General features: G+C 36.5%; 2 protein-coding genes across 3 annotated transcripts in view; one reads left to right on the top strand and one right to left on the bottom strand.

Annotated features, from left to right (window-relative positions):
* Positions 1–12,962, bottom strand: part of FAM210A (family with sequence similarity 210 member A) — a 41,115-nt gene extending 28,153 nt beyond the window's left edge. Inside the window, exon 1 of the mRNA XM_033087878.1 lies at positions 12,728–12,962. The gene's annotated coding sequence lies outside the window, so the exon portion shown is untranslated. The remainder of the gene's footprint in view (positions 1–12,727) is intronic.
* A 57-nt stretch (positions 12,963–13,019) lies between these two features.
* Positions 13,020–21,683, top strand: part of RNMT (RNA guanine-7 methyltransferase) — a 28,941-nt gene continuing 20,277 nt past the window's right edge. The window contains exons 1-4 of one of the 2 annotated variants that reach the window (XM_033087415.1): positions 13,020–13,124; positions 15,563–16,018; positions 17,425–17,560; positions 20,070–20,195. In XM_033087415.1, the coding sequence (XP_032943306.1) occupies positions 15,779–16,018; positions 17,425–17,560; positions 20,070–20,195 (502 nt within the window). In that variant the 5' untranslated portion in view covers positions 13,020–13,124; positions 15,563–15,778. The remainder of the gene's footprint in view (positions 13,125–15,562; positions 16,019–17,424; positions 17,561–20,069; positions 20,196–21,683) is intronic. The other variant, XM_033087416.1, reaches the window with a different exon arrangement.

The following is a 21,683-nucleotide window of genomic DNA, read 5'->3' as shown; positions in this document are numbered from 1 at the left end:
ATTTTTCTCACAGCAAAGGAAACCATCAATAAAACAAAAAGGGATCCTACTGAATGGGAAAAGATATTTGCCAATGATATATCTGATAAGGGGTTAATATCAGAAATTTATTAAAAAAACTGACTCAACTCAACTCCAAAAAAACAAACAACCCAATTAAAAAATGGGCAGAGGACATGAAGAGACATTTTTCTGAAAAGGACAATACAGATGGCAAACAGACATATGAAAAAATGCTCAACCTCACTAACTATCAGAAAAATGCAAATAAAAACCACAATGAGATACCACCTCACTCCAGTCAGAATGGCTATCATCAATAAATCAACAAACAAGTGCTGGCGAGGATGTGGAGAAAAGGGAATGCTTGTGCACTGTTGGTGGGATTGCAGATTGGTGCAGCCGCTATGGAAAACAGTATGGAGGTATTTCAAAAATCTGAAAATGGAACTACCTTATGATTCAGCAATTCCACTCCTAGGTATCTATCCGGAGTAATCCAAAACTCTAATTCAAAAATCTTTATGCACCCTATGTTTATTGCAGCACTATACACAATAGCCAAGACATGGAAACAACTGAAATGCCCATCGGTAGATGACTGGATTAAGACACCGTGGTACATTTATACAATGGAGTACTACGCAGCCATAAAGAAGAAAGAAATCTTACCATTTGCAACAACATGGATGGACCTAGAGAACATTATGTTAAGTGAAATAAGTCAGACAGAGAAAGACAAATACCACATGATCTCACTTATATGTGGAATGTAAAGAAAAGAATAAGCGAATGAACTAATCACAAACAGTTTTGGAGACATAGAGGAAAAACTGAGGGTTGCTAGATGGGCGGGGGATGGGGATAAGGGGGAAGGTGAGGGGTGTAGAAAACAGTTGGTAACCACAAGATGGCCACGGGGTTTTGAAAATGAATTTGGGGAATGTAATCAATAATGTTGTAAAGATTTTGTAGAGTATCTGATGGACATTTGTCCCATGTGGGAGACCACATCAGGGATGATGTAGATGGCTGATCAGTGCACTGTACACCTGAAGCTGAACAATAATGAATGCCAACTATAATTTTATATATATATATATATATATATATATACTTACAAGAAGCTGAGAACAGCATTAGGAATAGAGACAGTGGAAACGTAATGGCTCTCTGTGTAATGTCAGAGGGATAGTGGATGGGTGGAGGGGGGTTCACACAGTGTGAGGGATATAAATGATAAACGTCTAAATATTACTTTGTCCTGTGTACCTGAAACTAATTTAAAAAATAGGAAAAAAAAAGTGATAAACGTAAAAAAATAAATAAAATAAACCTAGACACAGATCTTATATCTTTCACAAAACTACTCAAAATGGACCACAGACCTAAATATAAAATGTAGAACCCTACAATTTCTAAAAAAAAAAACATGGAAGAAAATCTAAGCGACCTTGGGTTTGGCAATGACTTTTCACATAGATCATCCAAATCACCATACATAAAAGAAAAAAATGGTAAGTTGGACTTCATTAAAGTTAGAAACTTCTCCTCATTGAAAGACAACGTTAAGAATGAAAAGACAAGCCACACACTGGGAGAAAATATTTGCAAAACACATATTAGATTTTTAAAAACTTGTATCTAAAATATACAGAGAACTCTTAAATTCAGTAAGAAAGCAACCTAACCAGAAAATGGGCTAAAGAACTGAACAGACTGAAGAAGATATATGGGTGGCAAATAAGCATCGGAAAAAAATGCTCAAATCACCTCACACCTGTTGGAATGGCTATTATCAAAGACAAGAAATAACAAGTGTTGGGGAGGATGTGGAGAAAAGGCAACCCTTAGTGCACTGTTGGTGGGAATGTAAATTGGTGCAGTCGCTATGGAAAATAGTTATAGCGGTTCCTCAAAAAATTTAATATATATGGTGTGTGTGTGTGTGTGTGTGTGTATTATTCACATTATTCAGCCATAAAAAGAAAATCTTCCCATCTGCAACAACATGGATGAACCATGAGGGCATTATGCTAAGTAAAATAAATCAGAAAAAGACAAACACTGTGTGATCTGACTTATGTGGTATCTTAAAACAAAAACAAAAACACCTCATAACTCATAGGTACAGAGACCAGACTGGTGGTTGACAGAGGAGGGTTGGGGGATGAAATGGGTGTGAACGGCACAAACTTCCAGTTATTACATAAAATAAGTAAGTCATGGTGGAGTGTAATGTACACGATGGTGACTATAATTAATAATACTGTATTGTATATTTGAAAGTTGCTAAGAAGAGTAAATCTTAAATGTTATCATAAGAAAAAAAGTATTACTATATGTGGTGATGGATGTTAACATGACTTATTGTGTTAAACATTTTGAAATACATACAAATATTAAATTGTTATCTTGTATAACAAATATAACATCATATGTTATATTTCAATTAAAAAATGATATCAACATCACATGTCACTAGGGAGTTGCAAATTAAAACAAGGAACTGCCATACCACCACACACATATTAACTAATATCCAAAACACTGGCCACACCAAATGCTGGAAGGATGTAGAGCAACAGGAACTCTCATTCATTGCTAGTGGGAATGTAAAGTGGTAGAGCCACTTTGGAAGACAGTCTGGTGGTTTTTTACAAAGCTAAACATAGGCTTACCATACTACCCATCAAAAGCACTCCTAGGTACCTCGCCAAATGCGTTGAAAAATTATGTCTACATTAAAATCTGCACACAAATGTTTATAGCAGCGTTATTCATAATTGCCCCAAAGTAAAGGAACCATGAAGTATCTATGAATAGGTGAATGGATAAGCAAACTGAGGTACCTCCATACAATAAACAGTATTTACTAATAAAAAGAAATGAGCTATCAAGCCATGAAAAGATGTGGAGGAATCTTAAATGTATGGTGCTAAGTGAAAGAAATCGGTCTGAAAAGGCTACATACTGTGTGATTCCAACTATGACATTCCGGAAAAGGCAAAAATATAGAGACAGTAAAAATATCAGTGGCTTCCAGGGGCTGCAGGATGTGGGCGGATGGGGGGGTTAAGGATGAATAGGTGGAGAGCAGGGCATTTTTAGGGTGGTGAAACTATTCTGTATGATACTGTAATGGTGGATAAACATCAATATACATTTGTCAAAACCCATAAAACTGTAAGACACAAAGAGTGAACTCTAATGTAAACTACAGACTTTAATGTATCAATATTGGTTCATCAATTCTAGCAAATGTACCACATTAATACAAGATGCTATTAATGCTACACAGGGGAAACTCTGTGTGTAGGGGGGAAATAACATGGGGATTCTATGTACTGTAATCGCTCTGCTTCATGTTTCTATAAACCTAAACTCTCTAAAATATATCAAGTCTACTACTAATATTCCTATAAAGCACACTGGGCCTTGCCAAATACAACTGGTATTTAGTATAGCCTTAACCTGAAGTACAAGTGATAAAAGCAAAGTGATAAATGTACAAGTCATCAGGTTGAAGCATAATAAAAGGGTTACGTGAAGAAAAAAATTGCCTTTATACAAATTTTAATTATCACTAAACAGAAGGAAATTCAATTTTTCTTTTTTCAATAGATTAATATTCTAATTTATTCATTTCAATCTCTTCACACCTTGACTACTATTTCAAATCAAATTTAGTTTGCTGTTTAGGAAAAACAACATTATGTAAGTTTATTTGTAGTACTTTCTGGGCTGTTACTTTATTGTTCCCTAATGCATTTGGTGGATTCAATTTATTCTCTATTATATAATTATATAATCTCCTTCAAGCTATTATGCTTTTGAGCTTTGTAATGCCAGAACTGAGGCACATAAACAAGCTGTGGTAATGATGGAGACATTGTTAAATTCTTAATCTTCAGAAAAGGTTAAATTCTGCCCCCTAGTGAGTTCCTAAGGAATTTCATAAATAATCCAATGATTTCCAGAGCAAGCTTAAATGTGAAATGTATCACTTGTAAAGAAAATCAACAATTTTTCCAAAATTACTACATAAATATATTAATTTACACAGAATGTTTATATTTCTATCCCTTTTCAGAGTTCTATAAGGTAAGCCATGGTGATCTGTAATGGTAACACTGATCCAGAATCCACATGGTTCCACTTCCACCCCCTTCCTTTTTGGCTCTGGCAGGTATTATATTATTCCACTGCAATGGGAAGAATACAGGCTTTGCTATCAGAAAGATCTGCGTTCCGATATCTTCTGGCATTACTTTACTTAGCCTTTTCCCTCATTCCTAAAATGGGGTTAATTAATTATACTTTTATAATAATATGGTATTTATGATGATTAAATGAGATAAAGTATGTCAAGTATCTAGCACTTAGTATGCTGTATCAATGGTTAGTTCTAGTTTTTCTCCTTCTCCTCCTCTCCCTTCCTGTCTCCCTCCTTCTTCTCATCTACTGACCTGCTCAAATCAAGGTGATATTCTTCCTTCATCTAAACTTTTGTCATTATTCCATTTGGATGACTCATAAAAATCCCAGCTTCTTTAGCAATTCACTACACTGGTCATACCCTTGACCTTGAAATCACTGGATACTGCTCCACAACTGAAATCCCTAAAATACACTACCTCATTCTCTGCACCCTCTCCTACTTCCAGCCTCCACTCCCTTACTCTCTCTCTTGAGACTCTAGTTCCAGGACCCTGCCGCACTACCTCTCTCTTTTTCCTTCAAATCTAACAGCTCCTCCTGGTTTCACTCTGAAGTGGTTATCCAGCCTAGATTCAGTACATAATTTGAATTACTGCTTTGTCTTTCTGCAATACCAGCCCATTAAATCTAATCTTGAGCCAGTCCAACCATTTGCTTTCCCCACAACATCTCCATAGCTGAGCACTACCAAAAATCACACAAGTAAGTTAGTACCAGCATACACTGATGATACATCAGCCTATCTTAGCAAGGCTTTGAATGCTGTGTAACAACCCAGGATAGTTCCTGATCAGTTTCTCCCATTCCACACCTTTCCCAATCTCCTCAAGCCTCTTATACTTTACTTTCAGCTGATAATAAAATATACATCAGATCATGTCTCTCATCTGTTTAAACTCTCCAATTTCTCCTAAAGTGAGAGCATAATGAGTCCTTACAATTGCCCACACAGCCTTACATAAACTCCTCCCTTTCCCTCTCTGAATGCATCACCTACTCTGTCTTCTCTTTGCTCACTCTGCTCTAGCCACAGTAGCCCCATTGTAGCTCCTCAAATATGCTAAAAAGGCTTCTGCTTTAAAAATGTTGCACTAGCTATTTTCTCTGCTTGGAATACTCTTTACAATTTAGCATGGCTAATTCATTTGCTTCCTACAAGTCTTTGTTCAAACGGCACCTGCTCCACGAGGCCTACCTTGACCATCCTATTTAAAATTGCAACACTGCTTCCCAATCATCCCATCCCTTCCAGCCCTGACATCCCTATCTTCCTAATCTTGCTCTATTTGCTTCTTTTTTCATAATACTTACCTTCTAATATCCTATATAATTTACTTATTTATTACACTTACTTTGGCCCACAAGGACAGAGTTTTTTGTTTTGTTTTTTTTCTGAATTTGTTCACTGCTGCATCCCAGGTGCCTTAGAAGAAAGGCTGGCTGGCACACAGGAAGCACTCAATAAATATTTGTTGAATAATTAGATGAAGTGAATCCTCTCTTCCCTTTAAAAATAAACCAAAGTTATGAGGGGTGAATTTTCTCAACTTCAGCCCCCCCCAGAGTTACCTGCATCTACACCCATCCCAGAATCCATTAACTCCTTCCTCAGAAAATGAACTGTCCCTCCATTCAAAGGCCAGTCCTCCACTTGTGTTCTAGAGCTAAACTCTTTCTGTCTTTTCTAAGACTCTGCTCAACCACATTTTCCTTGTATTTCTTTACTGCTATTATCTTTCCTGCATTTCAATCGCCTTTTCCTTTGGCTTCTTTCCTTTAGCATACGGATATGCCATTGAGAAAATAGGTTAAAGAAAGAAATTGAAGAAGATACAAATAAATGGAAGCATATACCATGCTCACGAACAGGAAGAATTACCATCATTAAAATGTCCATACTACCCAAAGCAATCCATAGATTCAAATGCAATCCTTATCAAGATACCTATGCCATTTTCCACAGAACTAAAACAGATAATCCTAAAATTTATATGGAACCACAAAAGACCTCGAGTAGCCACAGCAATCTTGAGAAAGAAGAACAACGTTGGAGGTGTCACACTACCTGATATCAAACTATACTACAAGTCTATAGTAATCAGAACAGCATGGTACTGGCATAAAAACAGACAAATAGATCAAAGGAACAGAATAGAGAGCCCAGAAATAAACCCATACCTATAAGGTCAATTATCTATGACAAAGAATATACAATGGGGTAAGACATACAATGGGTTAAAGACAGTCTTTTCAATAAATGGTGCTGGGAAAACTGAACAGATACACGCAAAAAAATGAAACTGGATCACCTTCTTACACCATATGCAAGAATAAACTCACAATGGATTAAAGACTTAAATGTAAGACTCAAAACCATAAAACTCCTAGAAGAAAATATAGGCAGTAAACTCTCTGATATTGCTCTTAGTAATATTTTTTTGACATCTCCTCAGGCAAGGGAAACAAAAGAAAAAATAAATATGGAATTGAAAAACTTATGCACAGCAAAGGACACTATCAACAAAATGAAGACTGGCTGGCACATACGAAGAAGATATGGGAAAAGATATTCGCCAATGATACATCCAATAAGGGATTAATATCCAAAATATATATGAAACTCATTCGTATCAACACCAAAACGATTCAATTAAAAAATAGGCAGAGGATCTAAATAGACATTTCTCCAAAGAGGACATACACATGGCCAACAGACTTATGAAAAGATGCTCAATGTCACTAATCATCAGAGAAATGCAAATAAAAACCACAATGAGATATCACCTCACTCCTGTCAGAATGGTTATCATCAATAAATCGATAAACAACAAGTGCTGGCAAGGATGAGGAGAAAGGGAACCCTCATGCACTGTTGGTGCAGCCACTGTGGAAAACAGTACGGAGGTTCCTCAAAAAATGAAAAAAATAGGACTGTCTTATGACACAGCCATTCCATTTCTGGGTATTTATGCAAAGAAATCCAAAACACTAATTCAAAAAGATATATGTACTCCTATGTTCACTGCAGTGTTATTTACAACAGCCAAGATATGGAAGTAGCCTAAGTGCCCATCAATAGATGACTGGATAAAGAAGATGTGGTAAATATACACAATGGAATATTACTCAGCCATAAAAAGAATGAAAACTGTTCACTTGCAACATGGATGGATCTAAAGGATATTATGCTACGTGAAATAAGTCAGACAGAGAAAAACAAATACCATATGTCACTTGTGTGGAATTTAAAGAACAAAATCAATGAACAAACAAATCAGAAACAGATTCATAGATACAGAAAACAAACTGATGGTTGCCAGATGGGGTTGGGGATGGGGGGTGGGTGAATAGGTGAAGGGATTAAGAAGTACAAACTGGTAGTTACAAAATAGTTACAGGATGCAAAGTACAGCATAGGGAATATAGTCAATAATACAGGAATAAGTATATAGAGTGCCAGGTGGGTACTAATCGAGGGGATCACAGTAATTTACATAAATGTCTAACTACTATACTATACACCTGAAACTAATATAAAATAATATTGAATACCAACGGTAATTGGAAAAAAAGTATTTATAATGTTCAAAAAATAAATTTAAAAAATAGGTCCCTCTGTAATATCGACCCGATTTCCAATTATCCTTAAAAGGATTTTAAGCATCCGCAGTTCAATAGCAGTAGTTCCCACTGTAGTTTCTGACTTACAGAGAAGAGCAATCATAGAGCTCTTCCGGGATGCTGGGGCTCCCCTCACATATTTACTTCTCAGAGCCATGGTGAAAGATATCTCCTCTGGACCCTCCCAAGGTGGGTGAGCAGGCCTTAATGATAAATCCACTTCACCATTCCACTCTCCCTGATAAGCCTTTGGATCCTTTCCTCTACGGTATACCAAGGCAGGTATGGCATTTTAACTTCATTTAGCTAGGTCACCTTTTGGTCCATGCTTCAGCCAAATGACCAAACTGTTAGAGCCCTTTCTAACTCCTCAAGCTATAACAGTGAATCCAGAATCTCTGCTTAGTGGTCCTATATCAATAAATTTGGCCTGATCCAACTTTATTTTCCTTCCACCATTATTCCACACCCTTAATATTCATTCCCACTATATTCCCCAGATTTGTATCTATGTAAATCGGAAAAAATCACGCAGTTTTTAAGCACATTTCCTCATGGGTCACACTTTGTAGCTGACCCTTGAGGCCCTGCTGGAACTTGAGTCTAGTTATAGGTCTAGGAGCAAGGGTGAGTGAGTGGTACGCATAGTTCCTGAGGAGAAGCAGCAATGTTTTGCAAAGCAATTACTTCTGGAAAGGCCATTACAGGTTCTTCAGGCAAAGTAGGGTTAAATTCCTCAAACAGGAGTGAAAAAACTGTTTCTATTGGCAAAGAAGACTGATCAAAATTTAGGGGTTCAGTACACCATTCCAAATTTAAGGATCTCATTCCTTCTCAATTCATGCCCTCATTTTAACAGCAGACACCCTATTAGACTGGGAATTCATTTTGCATTTTCAGTCACCTTGAAGGATGAAACTGGGTTTGGTTTCAGCAATCTCAGCTCTGCGGTTACAAGAGAGAAGAGTTTCTTTAGAGAAGATACAGAAATTATCAGGTCAATTATGTAGAGCTTGAGCTGGGAATTTAAAGATCTAAGCTTAACCTATTCTTTCCCCACTTTTTCCAACACAGTTAGGAGCAACCAATCTCATTATACTTGTTAATTTGATAAAAATGTTTTAAGTCATCAAATACATGATGATACACAAAATATCACCATTAGATACTCCTACTCAAATACTTATAAAAGACCCTGTCTCTATTGTCACATCACACCCTGGACTATCAGTGCCCTCTGGAAATAATCATTAGTGCCCTTAAATCTAATCAGATTCAGGAACCAATTCCAGGAGTAACATAAGTAATTCAGGAAACTCATCCTTAAAATTACGTTCCTTTAAAACCACTCTCAGTATCAAAATCTGAATCAGATAGGGTTCTCCAGATATACAGAACCAATAGAAAAATATCTATATCTATACCTATCAATCTCTCTTTAGATAAACATATATTTCTATCTATTAGAAATCTATTAGATTATTTATCTAAACAGATAGATATAAATTTATCTTAAGGAATTGGCTCATGCATTTGTGGGGCTAGCAACTCTGAAATGCGTAGGGCAGATCTGCAGGCAGGGAAACACAGGCAGAAATAAATACTAGTCTGGAGGAAGAATTGTTTCTTCTTGAGACACTTCAGTTTGAAATTTAGGCCTTCACTTGAGTGGATTAGGTCCACCCACATTATTGAGGGCAATCTCCTTTACTTAAAGTCATTTGATTGTAGATGTGTTAACCACATCTTCAAAATACCATTACAGTAATACCTAGATTAGCATTTGACTAAATAACTAGGTACTGCAGCCTAGTCAGATTAACATAAAACAAATAGACATACATACGTACTACTAAACTTAGAGATTTCTCAACCAAATCTTATTTTCAACCATAGAAAAGACCTTTTAAACAAGAATATCTTATGTACTCCAAAAAGGCAGTAAATTTTTAGTGAGGGCACTTTGGGAGGGGACAAGAGGGACAATCCTTCCTCCAAGACTTATTGGATCAGGCCTGATCACTGCACTGTACACCTGAAGCTGAAGCTGAACAATAATGAATGTCAACTATAATTTTATACGTGTGTGTATATAGCTACAAAAAACGGAGTACAGCATTAGGAATAGAAACAGTGAAAATGTAATGGCTGTGTGCGATGTCAGAGGGGTAGAGAATGGGGAAAGGGGAGTTATCACTGTGTGAGGGATATAAATGATAAATGTCTAACTATTACATTGTTTTGTGCACTTGAAACTAATAAAAAAATGTTAAAAAAAACAAAGTCAATCAAAAATATGCATTTTATTTCTATATTCTAAGAATACACATTTGGAAATTTAAATTAGGTATTTGTCAACTTTAAATTTTTTTGCAATTTCTGTTTTTCCTTCTAAATAAATGTTCACTGGTGTACTTAAAAAAAAAAAAAAGAACCACTTATTGGAGAAACAAACTTTCCATAAACCACCTCTTTCCTACCTCCAAGAACATCATTCTTAGGAAGCTGTAACATTATATCTACATTTTTAACACAGTGTTTATGTTTCAAAAATGTGATTTTCAACTCTACAACAGAAATCACACTTTAAAATTACAAGTCAGAGTGATCTCACTTTGAAAATTAATGACTTTAAAAAGAGGGATGGTATCTACTGAATCTGTTGCTTGACTAGACTCTGACCAAAAACACCTTACAAATTACTATTTTATTTTCTCTCACTGACGAAGTATAATCCAAACCAGGAGAAATCCAAACCAGACAGGGTGAGCAGGTGAATAATGGGCCAAATAATCAAAACGGCACATAAAGAAATCTTATAAATGGGTTGAAATAATTCCTGTCTGTCCTTATTAAAAAGATTTTTAAAAACTTTTCTTGGCAATTCATTCATTCAATAAACATCCACTATATGCCAGGCACTGCTGAAGACACCTGGGTTAAATCCCTGAACAAAATGATGATCCTGTCCAGATGTATCTCACATTCTAGCAAGATAACATCTTTGTCCAGCTATTTTCTCTCTGAACATAACAACCCAAGCATAAGAAGTATCAAAACATTTTCTGAAAATCTACTATATGTCAGTCAACTTCCAGTTCTGAGTTTGGCCTACTAGTAGGCACTATTTCAATACTAGCATAGAGTCTGGTCTCTGGAGCTAGTCTGTCTGAGTCCACATCCTAGTTCCACTAATTCCAAGCTGCACGACCTTGGCCAAGTTATTTAATCTTCATGTATAAAACAAAAATAATCATACTACCCCACTGGATTATGTAAAAATTAAATGAGTCAAATGTGTAAAGCACTTCTTCAGGCATATAGAAGGTACTAAAACATTAGCTATTACAATTTTAATTCAATTTCCAGAAAACCATGCAATAATGGGGAAAATAACACCAACGGTAACTTTCAAAACATTTTTATCTGGTCCATTTACCCTCTATTATTACTATCTGCAAGAGTTCTATTCACAACTGAATTTACATGATTTCCAGTTAAGTTTTATAAAAACTACAAAATGTGAGCTCTATATATCTTATGCACAACATCAACTCATGGTGGAGTTTGTATAAACACAGTTAGGAAGCTTTTAATCTAATGAGAAAATTTCTTGAAAAGTCAAAATTACTAATTTTTCCTGAAATTACAACTGCAATTATCTCTAGAACTTTGTCATCAGAACCAGCAAATATGGGCTATGTAATTGCCTAGTTCTAATGCCTGGGTGCCTAAATAGTACATTCAATTTCGTACGTTTGCAATTGTCAATAGTACGTTTGCAGTTGTCAATATTCATGAACTGAAGTTCTTAACCTAGGCTCACTGCACATAATAAAAATACAAGCAGTCATCTGAAATTGATAGCTCATCCTCATTTGTTAAAAATAGGATTCATTCTTGGTCCAAAGTTTATAAGGGGTCAACAAAGTCAAAATGGTTAATGCCCACATTTTAGAAGTAACTGGATTGTAAACGTGCTGCAAATATTGCCTTCCCCAAAGCGAAGTCTACTCATTAATATAACTATGCCTACTGACAAGTAGGCAGGCTAGTAAAACATTTTCAAAGTTGCTTTTAAAGGGATCAATTTTGGTAAAGAATAATGCAGGATGGATTGTGTATCTGATCACGTTTTTACACCCTTAAGGTGGGAAAGTGCTAAGGCACAACATAACGTTAATATGTACACACATCAATTATCTTAGTCCACAGGTACGGTTTTTATCCTAATCTCAGGATGAAAGCACTGAACTATGGAGCTTTCCAGTTTCAATACAGTAGGTGCCTTCGACTCTCCAGTGGAAATCGGGGGGAGCGGGGGAGAGGAGAGGGAGATGGACAAAGAAAATGTTGTCTCCCCCAACCATCCCATACCGAAGTCAAACCAACACAGAATTCTACACCTTGAGGCATTTCTCAAGCATAGGTATGGGCTGCCCCTTTCTCCAGAATCTGACAGCTAAAAAAGACCTCCTTAGAGGAAGGTATGGCACGGCTTCCCAAATACGGCTATAAGGAATGACCTGCCAGCCCCTAAAGAGAAGGTACCTTGTTGCTCATTCTTAAAACAACTCCGAAAGCAGAGGCACCCAGGCACCTCCTCATCAGACTTCCGTGGAAGGGAAGAGCAGAGGGTGAAAGGTTACAGCAGAAAGCAGGATTTGCCAGGACACTGGCCCAACCAAAAAGGGCGGGGTGACCTCTTTCGGCAGCAAAGGGTGGTGGGGCGAGTGTGAATGACCCCCGCCCCCCCCGCAGGCGCACCCCTGCCACAGAGCAGTAGTCGGTTTCGCGCCCCGGGTCTGCTCCCCAAGGTGCACCGCGTTGAAGGTGCCCTCACCACCCCTCCCGCTGTCCCTTAGAGGTCTTGGGCCCAGGTTACCTCTTAGGACGTTGAGGCCGCCGACGCACAGGCCGGACGACACCTCCTCAGATACCACGGCGGTGTCACTCAGCAGAGTGACCTAGCCGAGTGATGACCACAGTGCTGGAACCCGCGGGACTCAGTGGGCGCTCGCCTCCCACCACCCCGAGTCCAGCCAGCCGCGCCCACTAGCAACGTGCTCAAGACTGCACGTGAACGCTCTGTGCGTCCCTCAGCACGCCGCTGCGCGGCACGACGGGACTCGTAGTTCCGGTGGGAAGGTCGTGCGACGCTCCACTCGCTGCCGAGGGCGGCGTCACGTGATCAGCACACTCCCCGGAAATGGCGTAACAGTACACGCGTGGCGCGGCGCGGCTCGCCGCTTCCGCAAACAGAACCGTGGGTCCCTGTGTCGGTGAGTGTGGTGGCTGGAGATCCAGCCTTTCTTTTGTCTTTAGGTCCTCCACTGCAGTCGAGGTGGAAGAGGCACTCCGACTACTGACATGCGCTCGCTTCGCATTAACTGTGCCTTCAGTACCTGTCGCGAGGAGGGTTTTTTTTTGCCCTCAGCGCGGAGCAAAATGGGAAGGATTTGTTGCAGTCGGCGGGTGTTCTTGATCCTCAAGACCCAACGAGTCCGGGTCTCGAGAAGACTAAAGAGCTGTATCAGGCTGCGCCCTAGGGCCGCGCTGAGCGGGCAGGCTAGGGAGGAGGAGTCAGACGAAGCGTCTGTGGGTCTTGAGCTGAGGATTAGAAACCTGGGCTGGAGGTTTAGTTAAGAGCTAGGCCGCGTCAATGACGGAAGAGGATGAACTTGGCTGAAGAATTCCCTTCTCGCTTGTCGCATCTTCTTGGGCCCCCGGGTTGACCCCGTCTAACTGGCGGGTTGGGGCGTAGAGCTTATCTTGCTTGAGCTTAAGCCTGGCGGCCCTGGCGCCCTACTTGGTTGTTCTCTGAGAAACAAACGACTGAGATGTGGCTTGCCTCAGAGGTGTGACTGGAAAGCCCGATCGAAATGCCTGTTTTATCATATCCATCTCGATGTAGTTGACTCTTTTCCCTAAGCTCCTTCCTCGAGGATTCTGAAGGGAGCTCTCGTGTTTGGAGTTTATTATTCCTCTTTGACGCTAGGTTTCAAACATGCTTACCCAGCCATCGTTTGGAATTCTCTGTCGTTTATTCTGCCCGAATTGATTGTTTTTATGACATCTCATCTGTGGAAACAGTTACTTATAAATAAAATTCACACCTATTCCCAGTACTAGTTTCAGCATTAATTACTGCTAAAGATGATAAACCATATTGGTCTACTTCAATTTAAAACCTCTTTCTGTTCCTTTGGGAAATAAATGACAGGAGAAGACAGGGATTTGATAATTCGAAGGCCAGTTTTACTAGGTAATCATTTTAAGTAGTCATTCTGCAAAATACTTTTTGGGGTGATTTTTCTTTTCCTCCTCTAATTCAGCTCCTTCTATTTTGGCATGTTTTGGTATTTTGTTACCTCAAACCTTGGGTAAAGTTCATATCTCTTGAAACCCTTCCCTGTCTATAATGACTTGTTTTTACCCATTTCCTTAAGTAACTTTATTTCTTATTCCATTTTTTTACTCAAAAGACATTTACCCTCTCTTCATAACTTTCAGGTTCTGAATTTACTGAATCTAACTGATTTTTGTACTTCTGTTCTCGTCCATTTGTTTTGAATAATACAGCCTAAAGTTTTAATAGTGGTATATAATAAGCTGTAAATTCCTTGAAGACAAATTCACACAGTGCCTCATTGAGCCCCTCTGTTGTAGAGGTTCAGTAAATTTGTTGAATGATAATAAATGGATTACCGTAACAATTCCTGTGGAATAAATAGTTCCCTCTCCGTCCCATTTTACACATAGGCCTAAGGGCATTTGAAAGAGACTTAATGGTCATTAAGTTGCGGGCTGAGTCTTGAAACTTCTTGTCCAAAGACATTGCCACTTTCTTCACTTTCTACCTAATTCTGATGCCTGTTACAAAATAGGGCTCTCGGAAGTCAACAGTAAGTTCCCAGACATTTCCTGTAATTGGTGCCCCTAGTATCTCTGATTTTTTTTTCAGTATCTCTATGCCGAAAGAAATACCTAACAGTATAACTTACAAGTAGTTTAGTGCAAAGAATTTAAGTATTTATGTGCTTATTTATTTTAGAAAATAACACACAAATTGAAAGAAAAAGATTGGTGTTTAACTCTTAGTAAACCACAAGTCCTTACTAATGGAATCTGTACACAATGTTACGTACTGAACAACTAATCAAGCCTTGAAACATCACCAGTTTCATTTCCTGTTTTCTTCGGTACCACAAAAATCTCAGCTTCACAAAGTTATGATGTCATTGAAAGTGATGTAATATACTCAGTTGAAACTGTGCTCTACTTGAAGTTGTATCTGTGATAATCTTCCAGATGTTAGATATCACTGTGATTCCTATAAAGTTTTTCAATATCCTGCTGTGTCTATGTGAGTTAGAGTGCCCAGCACACAATTTGGGAACCAAGGCTACAGAGTAGAGTAAGGATCAGAATAGAGAAGGAACTTGTATACCCCCACTTCATTTGTCAGTTTTAATGTCAGTATTGACTTTTATGGATAAGATTGTGGAAGTGTTTGGGGATTATAATTAGTACTACTACCACATTAGCATATTCAGAAATTGATTTTAATATATGTCAACATTATTTTCGGTGGTCTCTAGAATGAGATTTTTTAAAACTACTAGTTGATTACTGAAATGAAATTGCTTGCTTTTGTTTAAAATTGTTTTAGTCTCAGCATTAGTGGTTTATAAGTAAAATCAAATTTTTGCCATTTCAGTGTTAGTTCATGAAGTTGTACCATCTGTTTAATCCAAAAGGGAATATTCTCCAAAAACAGAGGAATGTAAAAAGATCTCCCTTGAAGAGATAAACACATCAATAGACTCAGAAACAATCTTCATTCAGTATTAATAAAAACACAATCGCTCTTGGGACTGGGCTTTCTGAAACGGTTCCTACCTGTGGGCAAGTAGACACACCAAAAAGGAGAAAAATGGAGTTTGCAGATGGTCTTGTAAAGGAAAGTTCTAGTTGTGGGGAAGACACTCCATCCAAGAAAAGAAAACTTGATACTGAAACTGTCTCAGAGGAAAAAGGTTCTGGTGATGATGAAGGCATTTCAAAGAAAAGAAGAATGGAAACTGATGATTTTCCAAAAGATGAAGCTTCTACTGGATATGGCACTCAGGAAAGGAGAAAAATAGGACTTGAGGATGCTCCTGAAAAGCAAAAAGTATGTTGAATGTTTTCTCTTTTATTCGTAATGGGATATGTCAAATGTGGAGCATCTGTGAGATAATACTGGTTTTTTTACATAATCTGAATAACTTAAGAATTTTCTTTTTTAATGGATGTTGTGTTACGGTAGAGTAGGCTTTTATCGCTTATATTTTAGTTGTTTTTATTAGGTGAAACTTCTGCTAATGAGATATTTTTATGTTATTTCAGAACTCTTATTTTATTAGAAACTTGAAAGCTAGTTTTTATTAGTTTGCATTTTCTTAGTGTTTTAAAAAAGACAAGAGTATGGGGTCCAGATGATTTACCTTTTTCTTCCTTTATTGTTTGGCTCTTTTTTATATCTGAAGTAGTTGACATTATCGCTTAAAATGATAAATTTCAAAATCATACCCAGCTTTACAGTCCTTTCTTAATGCACTTCCTTTAACTATCTTGTTTCCAACTTCTTATTGGGATAGTCACATACAGTTTTAGCTACTAAGTGGATGCAAAGAGTGATGTTTAGCAGGGATACTATAGAGCAAGGGTTAGCAAGTTATTTTGGTCTGGGACTACCATATTGTGAAGACATCTGAAGCAGAATCTGGATTTGGAGGGAAAGAGAACTTCAATGAATGAGTAAAATTCTGCCACCAACCCTGAAGAGGAAAGTGGCAGATTGGCCAGACATTTCTCATTAGTAGAGTATAAATCCTTGTAACAGAGAGGAGCCTGTATTATAAATGTAGTTTTCAAACTTACACTAGCAGCAGAACCCTTTTCTCAAGTGAAAATCTTAAACCTGATATGTGAAATAGATAAAAGGTGAATCACTTTGGTTGAACAAGGAAATGAGAGAAATCTGAAGCCCTTTTCCTACCATGGCATTTTTGCAGACTGCTTAGGTCCTTAAGTAGGGAGCACAAATTGAAAATGGTGAATTAGATTAATAGCAAATAATAATAGAAATCACTGACACTGAACGTAGTATTGAGTTCTTATGCCTTTGTGTGTATCTCATTTAATGCCCACAACTATTTTATAGTAATGTATATGTATAACATGCCTATTTTATTTTCTTGTAGGAATCCCATCTACTTACTGACTGGCATTTATTGAACTGAATAAATCAGAACTCTGGAAGAGTGTTTTATTAAGACATTGATACCAAAATTGTACCAATGAAAGATCAAGACGAAAATGTTAAACCTAGAGATGTTTTTAAACCTAGGGAACAGGGGAAAACAAGTCTTACATCTCTTTATAATTAGTGGGGTTTCTGTGGTTAATGCCACTGCTTAATGAAGTTTACCAATTTCAGTAGTATTTTATCCTTTATAGGTTATATGTTCTTTGAGGCTTTTTTTTTTTTTTTGCCATGTTCTGATTCTTAATTTTGTTACATTCTTTTATTTTCAGATCTTGGAAGAAGGACATAGCTCAGCAGTAGCTGCCCATTACAATGAACTTCAGGAAGTTGGTTTGGAGAAGCGTAGTCAAAGTCGTATTTTTTACCTAAGAAACTTTAATAATTGGATGAAAAGCGTCCTCATTGGTATGATTGTTATTTTATTTATGGTTTGGAATTTTTTATTTCATTTTATGTCTCATTCTCCCCTCCCCCTATGGTTAATCATACACCAAGATGCTAGATTTTTAATTCCTTTGCATTTAATTATCAAACCTTGGCTTTATAGAAGTGGAGCCAAAACTAAAACTGCCTTTAAAATAAATTCTTTTCATATTCACTTTTGGTTGACTACGTAAGATATTAATGAATGTCTAATGGATAGTTAGTGGAACAGTTAACTAGGCTTTCAATGTCTAATGGATAGTAAGTTGAACAGTTAACTAGTGTGCTCCTTTCATACTTAGAATTAAGGTTACCTAGTGCTATTAAGTAATTATTCTGTTTCTCTCTAATAGTTCTGGAACAATGACATATTGTTGGATTAAACATTCAGGTTTCATTAAGTCAAGAAAATTGACAATATCATGATTTTTTATTTCCAGGCCTTTAATGAGTTGGTAAAGGTCCTGTGTGTTGGTTGTCCATTGAACTTATCTTTCTTGTATGGTATCTGAGGAGAAATAAATTTTATGTTGAGGATTGATGAAGACTTTCAATTTTTTGGAGCCAGCATTTTTTCTATGGAAACTCATCTTTGAAATTAAAGTGTAAGTCAGTGGAAGAAATATGATTCAGGATATATTTATTGCTTTGTATATCTAGTACATTTACTAGACTCTTATATAAGAGTTTAGAATTTTTAAAAGCCAGTGTATTTTGAAGTTTTTCACAGTAAGATTTTTTGTTTCTATTTTTGTGTTTTAAAGCCAGCCTCAGGAAAAGTGAGAATACTTTCTTGGTTACACTAGAAAGAATAAAATGCCAATTATGGGCACTTCTTACTAGTTTTGATGATAATTTACTAATTTTTAAAGGTAAATTAGACATTCTGAGTAGTATTAGGAGTGGGAACTAGGCTCATTTTTTTCCAATCACATTTTAATATTTTATATTTTTTAATATTCATGTTTTATTACAAAAATATGATTTATTTCATTCTGCCAGTTGTCCGGAAGGGTAACTGAGTGTCAGCTTTTTTTTTTCTTTCTTTCTTTTTTTTTTTTTTTAATATGTCATTTTTGGCCTATGCTTTTAAGGTAATCTTTGGACCCTAGTCCTAATTTCTTTTCTTTTCCTATGCAGATCCACTAATGCAGATAGCTTATCATTGGATATTTTCAAATGATGTATCTTTTATTTATGTATTTATTCATTAAAAGACTTAAGTCAAACTTAGCAAAAATGGATCTCAGAATATTTATGGTATTTTCCTTCCTCAGCTGTTCCAGCAACTCTCTCAATGGGTACTCTGCCATCTGCACCTGTCTTTCTGATTCTGATGCAATCCACGTGGTATATGCCAAACTCCCTCTCTGGCTTTTTTCTCTCTCTTCTCAACACCCATTTTTTGTCATTCATTTTCTCTTTCTTTTTGGTGCCTATAGCTTAGTAAATAGTTGTACTGTTCTTGAATATGATGAAGATATCTTTCAGTAATGTTTCATAATGATTACCCGCCTCATTAGTCTTACTGTATGGAAATAAAGAGATTTTATAATTGTTGTTTTTCACTCTTTCAGAGTTATTTTTTATGCTGTTTTCTTAAGAGTCATCACAGAAAGTTAAATATGGAACACTTGCACTTCTATTGAAATTGAGATCCTGTGGGCAGTGAAAGACAGAAGCATTTATACAGAATAGGCTAGCAGTCAAAATAGTACACAAATGAAATAGTTAAACTCAGTGATAAAGATAGGAAGAGAAAATCTTGGATGCCATATTGTATCAAGTTTTAGAATTGCTGAATACTTCAGCTGTCTAAGAATATTAAGATTCCTTTAACTGATATTTGAAGCATTTGGCTATTGATATATGGGCATCTATGATACTATTTGTTGGCTATTCATGTGATTTTGTACATTGGGATGAAAGATTCCATTTTTACTTCAGAGTACTTAAGAATTCTGATGATAGCAAAATTAAGAGGTATGCATAGTTTTTTGACTAGTTCTTGTATTTCTTTTAGTGGTAAGCCTGATATCTTTCGAGAAAATCAAGCACTCTTTCCCCATAATTATTTTGATTAACTTAAGTGTATAGTTAGCTAAATACTTCATTTTGGAAAGAGAAAACTACAAAAATTATGAATAGTTTTTTTTTTATGAACAATTGTTGAGTCTTGTATTAATTAGAATTTAAAATATCTGCTATTTAATGTTGAATCAGATTCTGAAAGTAACCTTTAAAACCTTATCTTAAGTTTCAAAGATACCAGATATATGCTTTTTTTTATCTTTAATGCTGGAAGATTAAGTTAATTAACTCTTAGTCATATTTTGAAACATTTACCAAAAGTTAAGAATTAGAAAAATGAAAATATAATAATTTTCTATTAAATGTCAGGCAGAAGTTAGTAGGTTATTAGGGGCAAGAGTTTATGCTTTAGTAAAAATGGAGAGGAGATCATTTACTGTGATTTATTTCTCTCTTTTAGGGGAATTTTTAGAAAACTTGCGACAGAAAAAAAAACGTGATATCAGTGTTTTGGACCTGGGATGTGGTAAAGGTGGAGATTTGCTCAAGTGGAAAAAGGGAAGAATTAACAAGCTAGTTTGTACTGGTAAGATTAATAATGGGGAAAATAATAATTTGTGGTCAGTCAGGGAAATGGAAAATAAAAGGGATCTCATTATCAATGCAACACCAAAATACCTATGACAGTATATCTGGGCGCTACTCATGGGATGGGTGTTTTTAAAATAAGATATCAGATTTTATTAATGATGTTATAGTATGGTTTATTAGCCTGGGATAACTTGTTCTTCTTAAAAAGAAGGAAGCAATTAAAGATGATTAAAGTCATGTCTAAAGTACACAATTTCATCAACAAAAATAGTGATCAGAGTGGATGGCAATACATCAAATAAAGGGGGAAAATCTTATTGTTTATCCTTGGAGGTTGCTAGGAAATTTACTCATTATTCTGAAATTCATAAATTAAGTGGGGAGGTGGGGATTGAGTTATTTATCTTCCCAACCTTGTATGAACCATATTTCAAGGTAACCAAATGATTGAAAAGGGAAGTTGTTCTTTCTTGAAAAATCATAAGTGCAGGAGGAATGATGAAAATCACGATTTTTCCACCCTGATGAAATAATAGATCTAAGCAACAATCATAAAAAGATGCTAAAGCTATTAGGTGAGAGGTTGAAGGCACCTGAACCCACTAGTCAGTCTTAACACTAAAGTGGAACAAGCAGGCATCATGTTCTTCCAATGTGATAAGTAGCAGGAAGTATACAGCACAACCTATGAAATGTTGCCTACATTGGCACTTCTCACATTTTTTGGTTTTATGACCACTGTACACTCTTTAAAATGAGGACCCCAGAAAGCTTTTGTGTGTGGTTACATCTATTGACTGTAGAAATTAAAAATGATAATTTAAGAAATATTTTTAATCCACTAAAAACAAAATTTTGTAAGAAGACTGGCATTTTAAAAATATTTTATGCAAATTCCTTTAGAGTGTGGAATAATAGGGGACAACTGGATTCTCTCACCTATTTCTGCATTCAGTATGTTGTGATTTGTTACTTCATTTGATAAGTGTAAAATGAAGGAATACTTTAATAGTCTTTTCAGATAATTGAAGATGTTCATCTTTGATACTACGTCAAAACTTGACAAGCAGTATGTAGTTCCTTAAACATCCACAGTGTGGAATCTGAAACCGTATTGATGAGTTTTCATATTGTTACATTTAAATCCGTTGGTCTGTCTTGCACTTTGAATGAATCTTTGGCCCTGTGAGATTTTATAATATTTGGAAAATAATGTTCAGTAAAGTTATGCAAATCTTCCTATGTTGACATCAAGAAATCACATTTGTTTAGTATCACCACCAATCAGAGAAGTAAATAGCAAGATGCCTAGCCCATGGTGGTAGATGTAAGTTTTTCAGAATTGTAATTTTCACTTGAAAGCTCAAATTTTACCATTGGTAACAAATACATCTGTTGTTTTCCTTGAAGTGACAGGCTCACTTTGTTCATTCTCAAGAAAATGTCTGCCAAATTACCAAGTCTGAATACCCAGCTTATCTGT

The sequence above is a fragment of the Rhinolophus ferrumequinum genome, chromosome 19 (assembly GCF_004115265.2).
Source record: "Rhinolophus ferrumequinum isolate MPI-CBG mRhiFer1 chromosome 19, mRhiFer1_v1.p, whole genome shotgun sequence".
Lineage (NCBI taxonomy): Eukaryota > Metazoa > Chordata > Mammalia > Chiroptera > Rhinolophidae > Rhinolophus > Rhinolophus ferrumequinum.
Note: the sequence above shows the minus strand (reverse complement) of the source record. Positions and strands in the feature narration are given on the sequence as shown.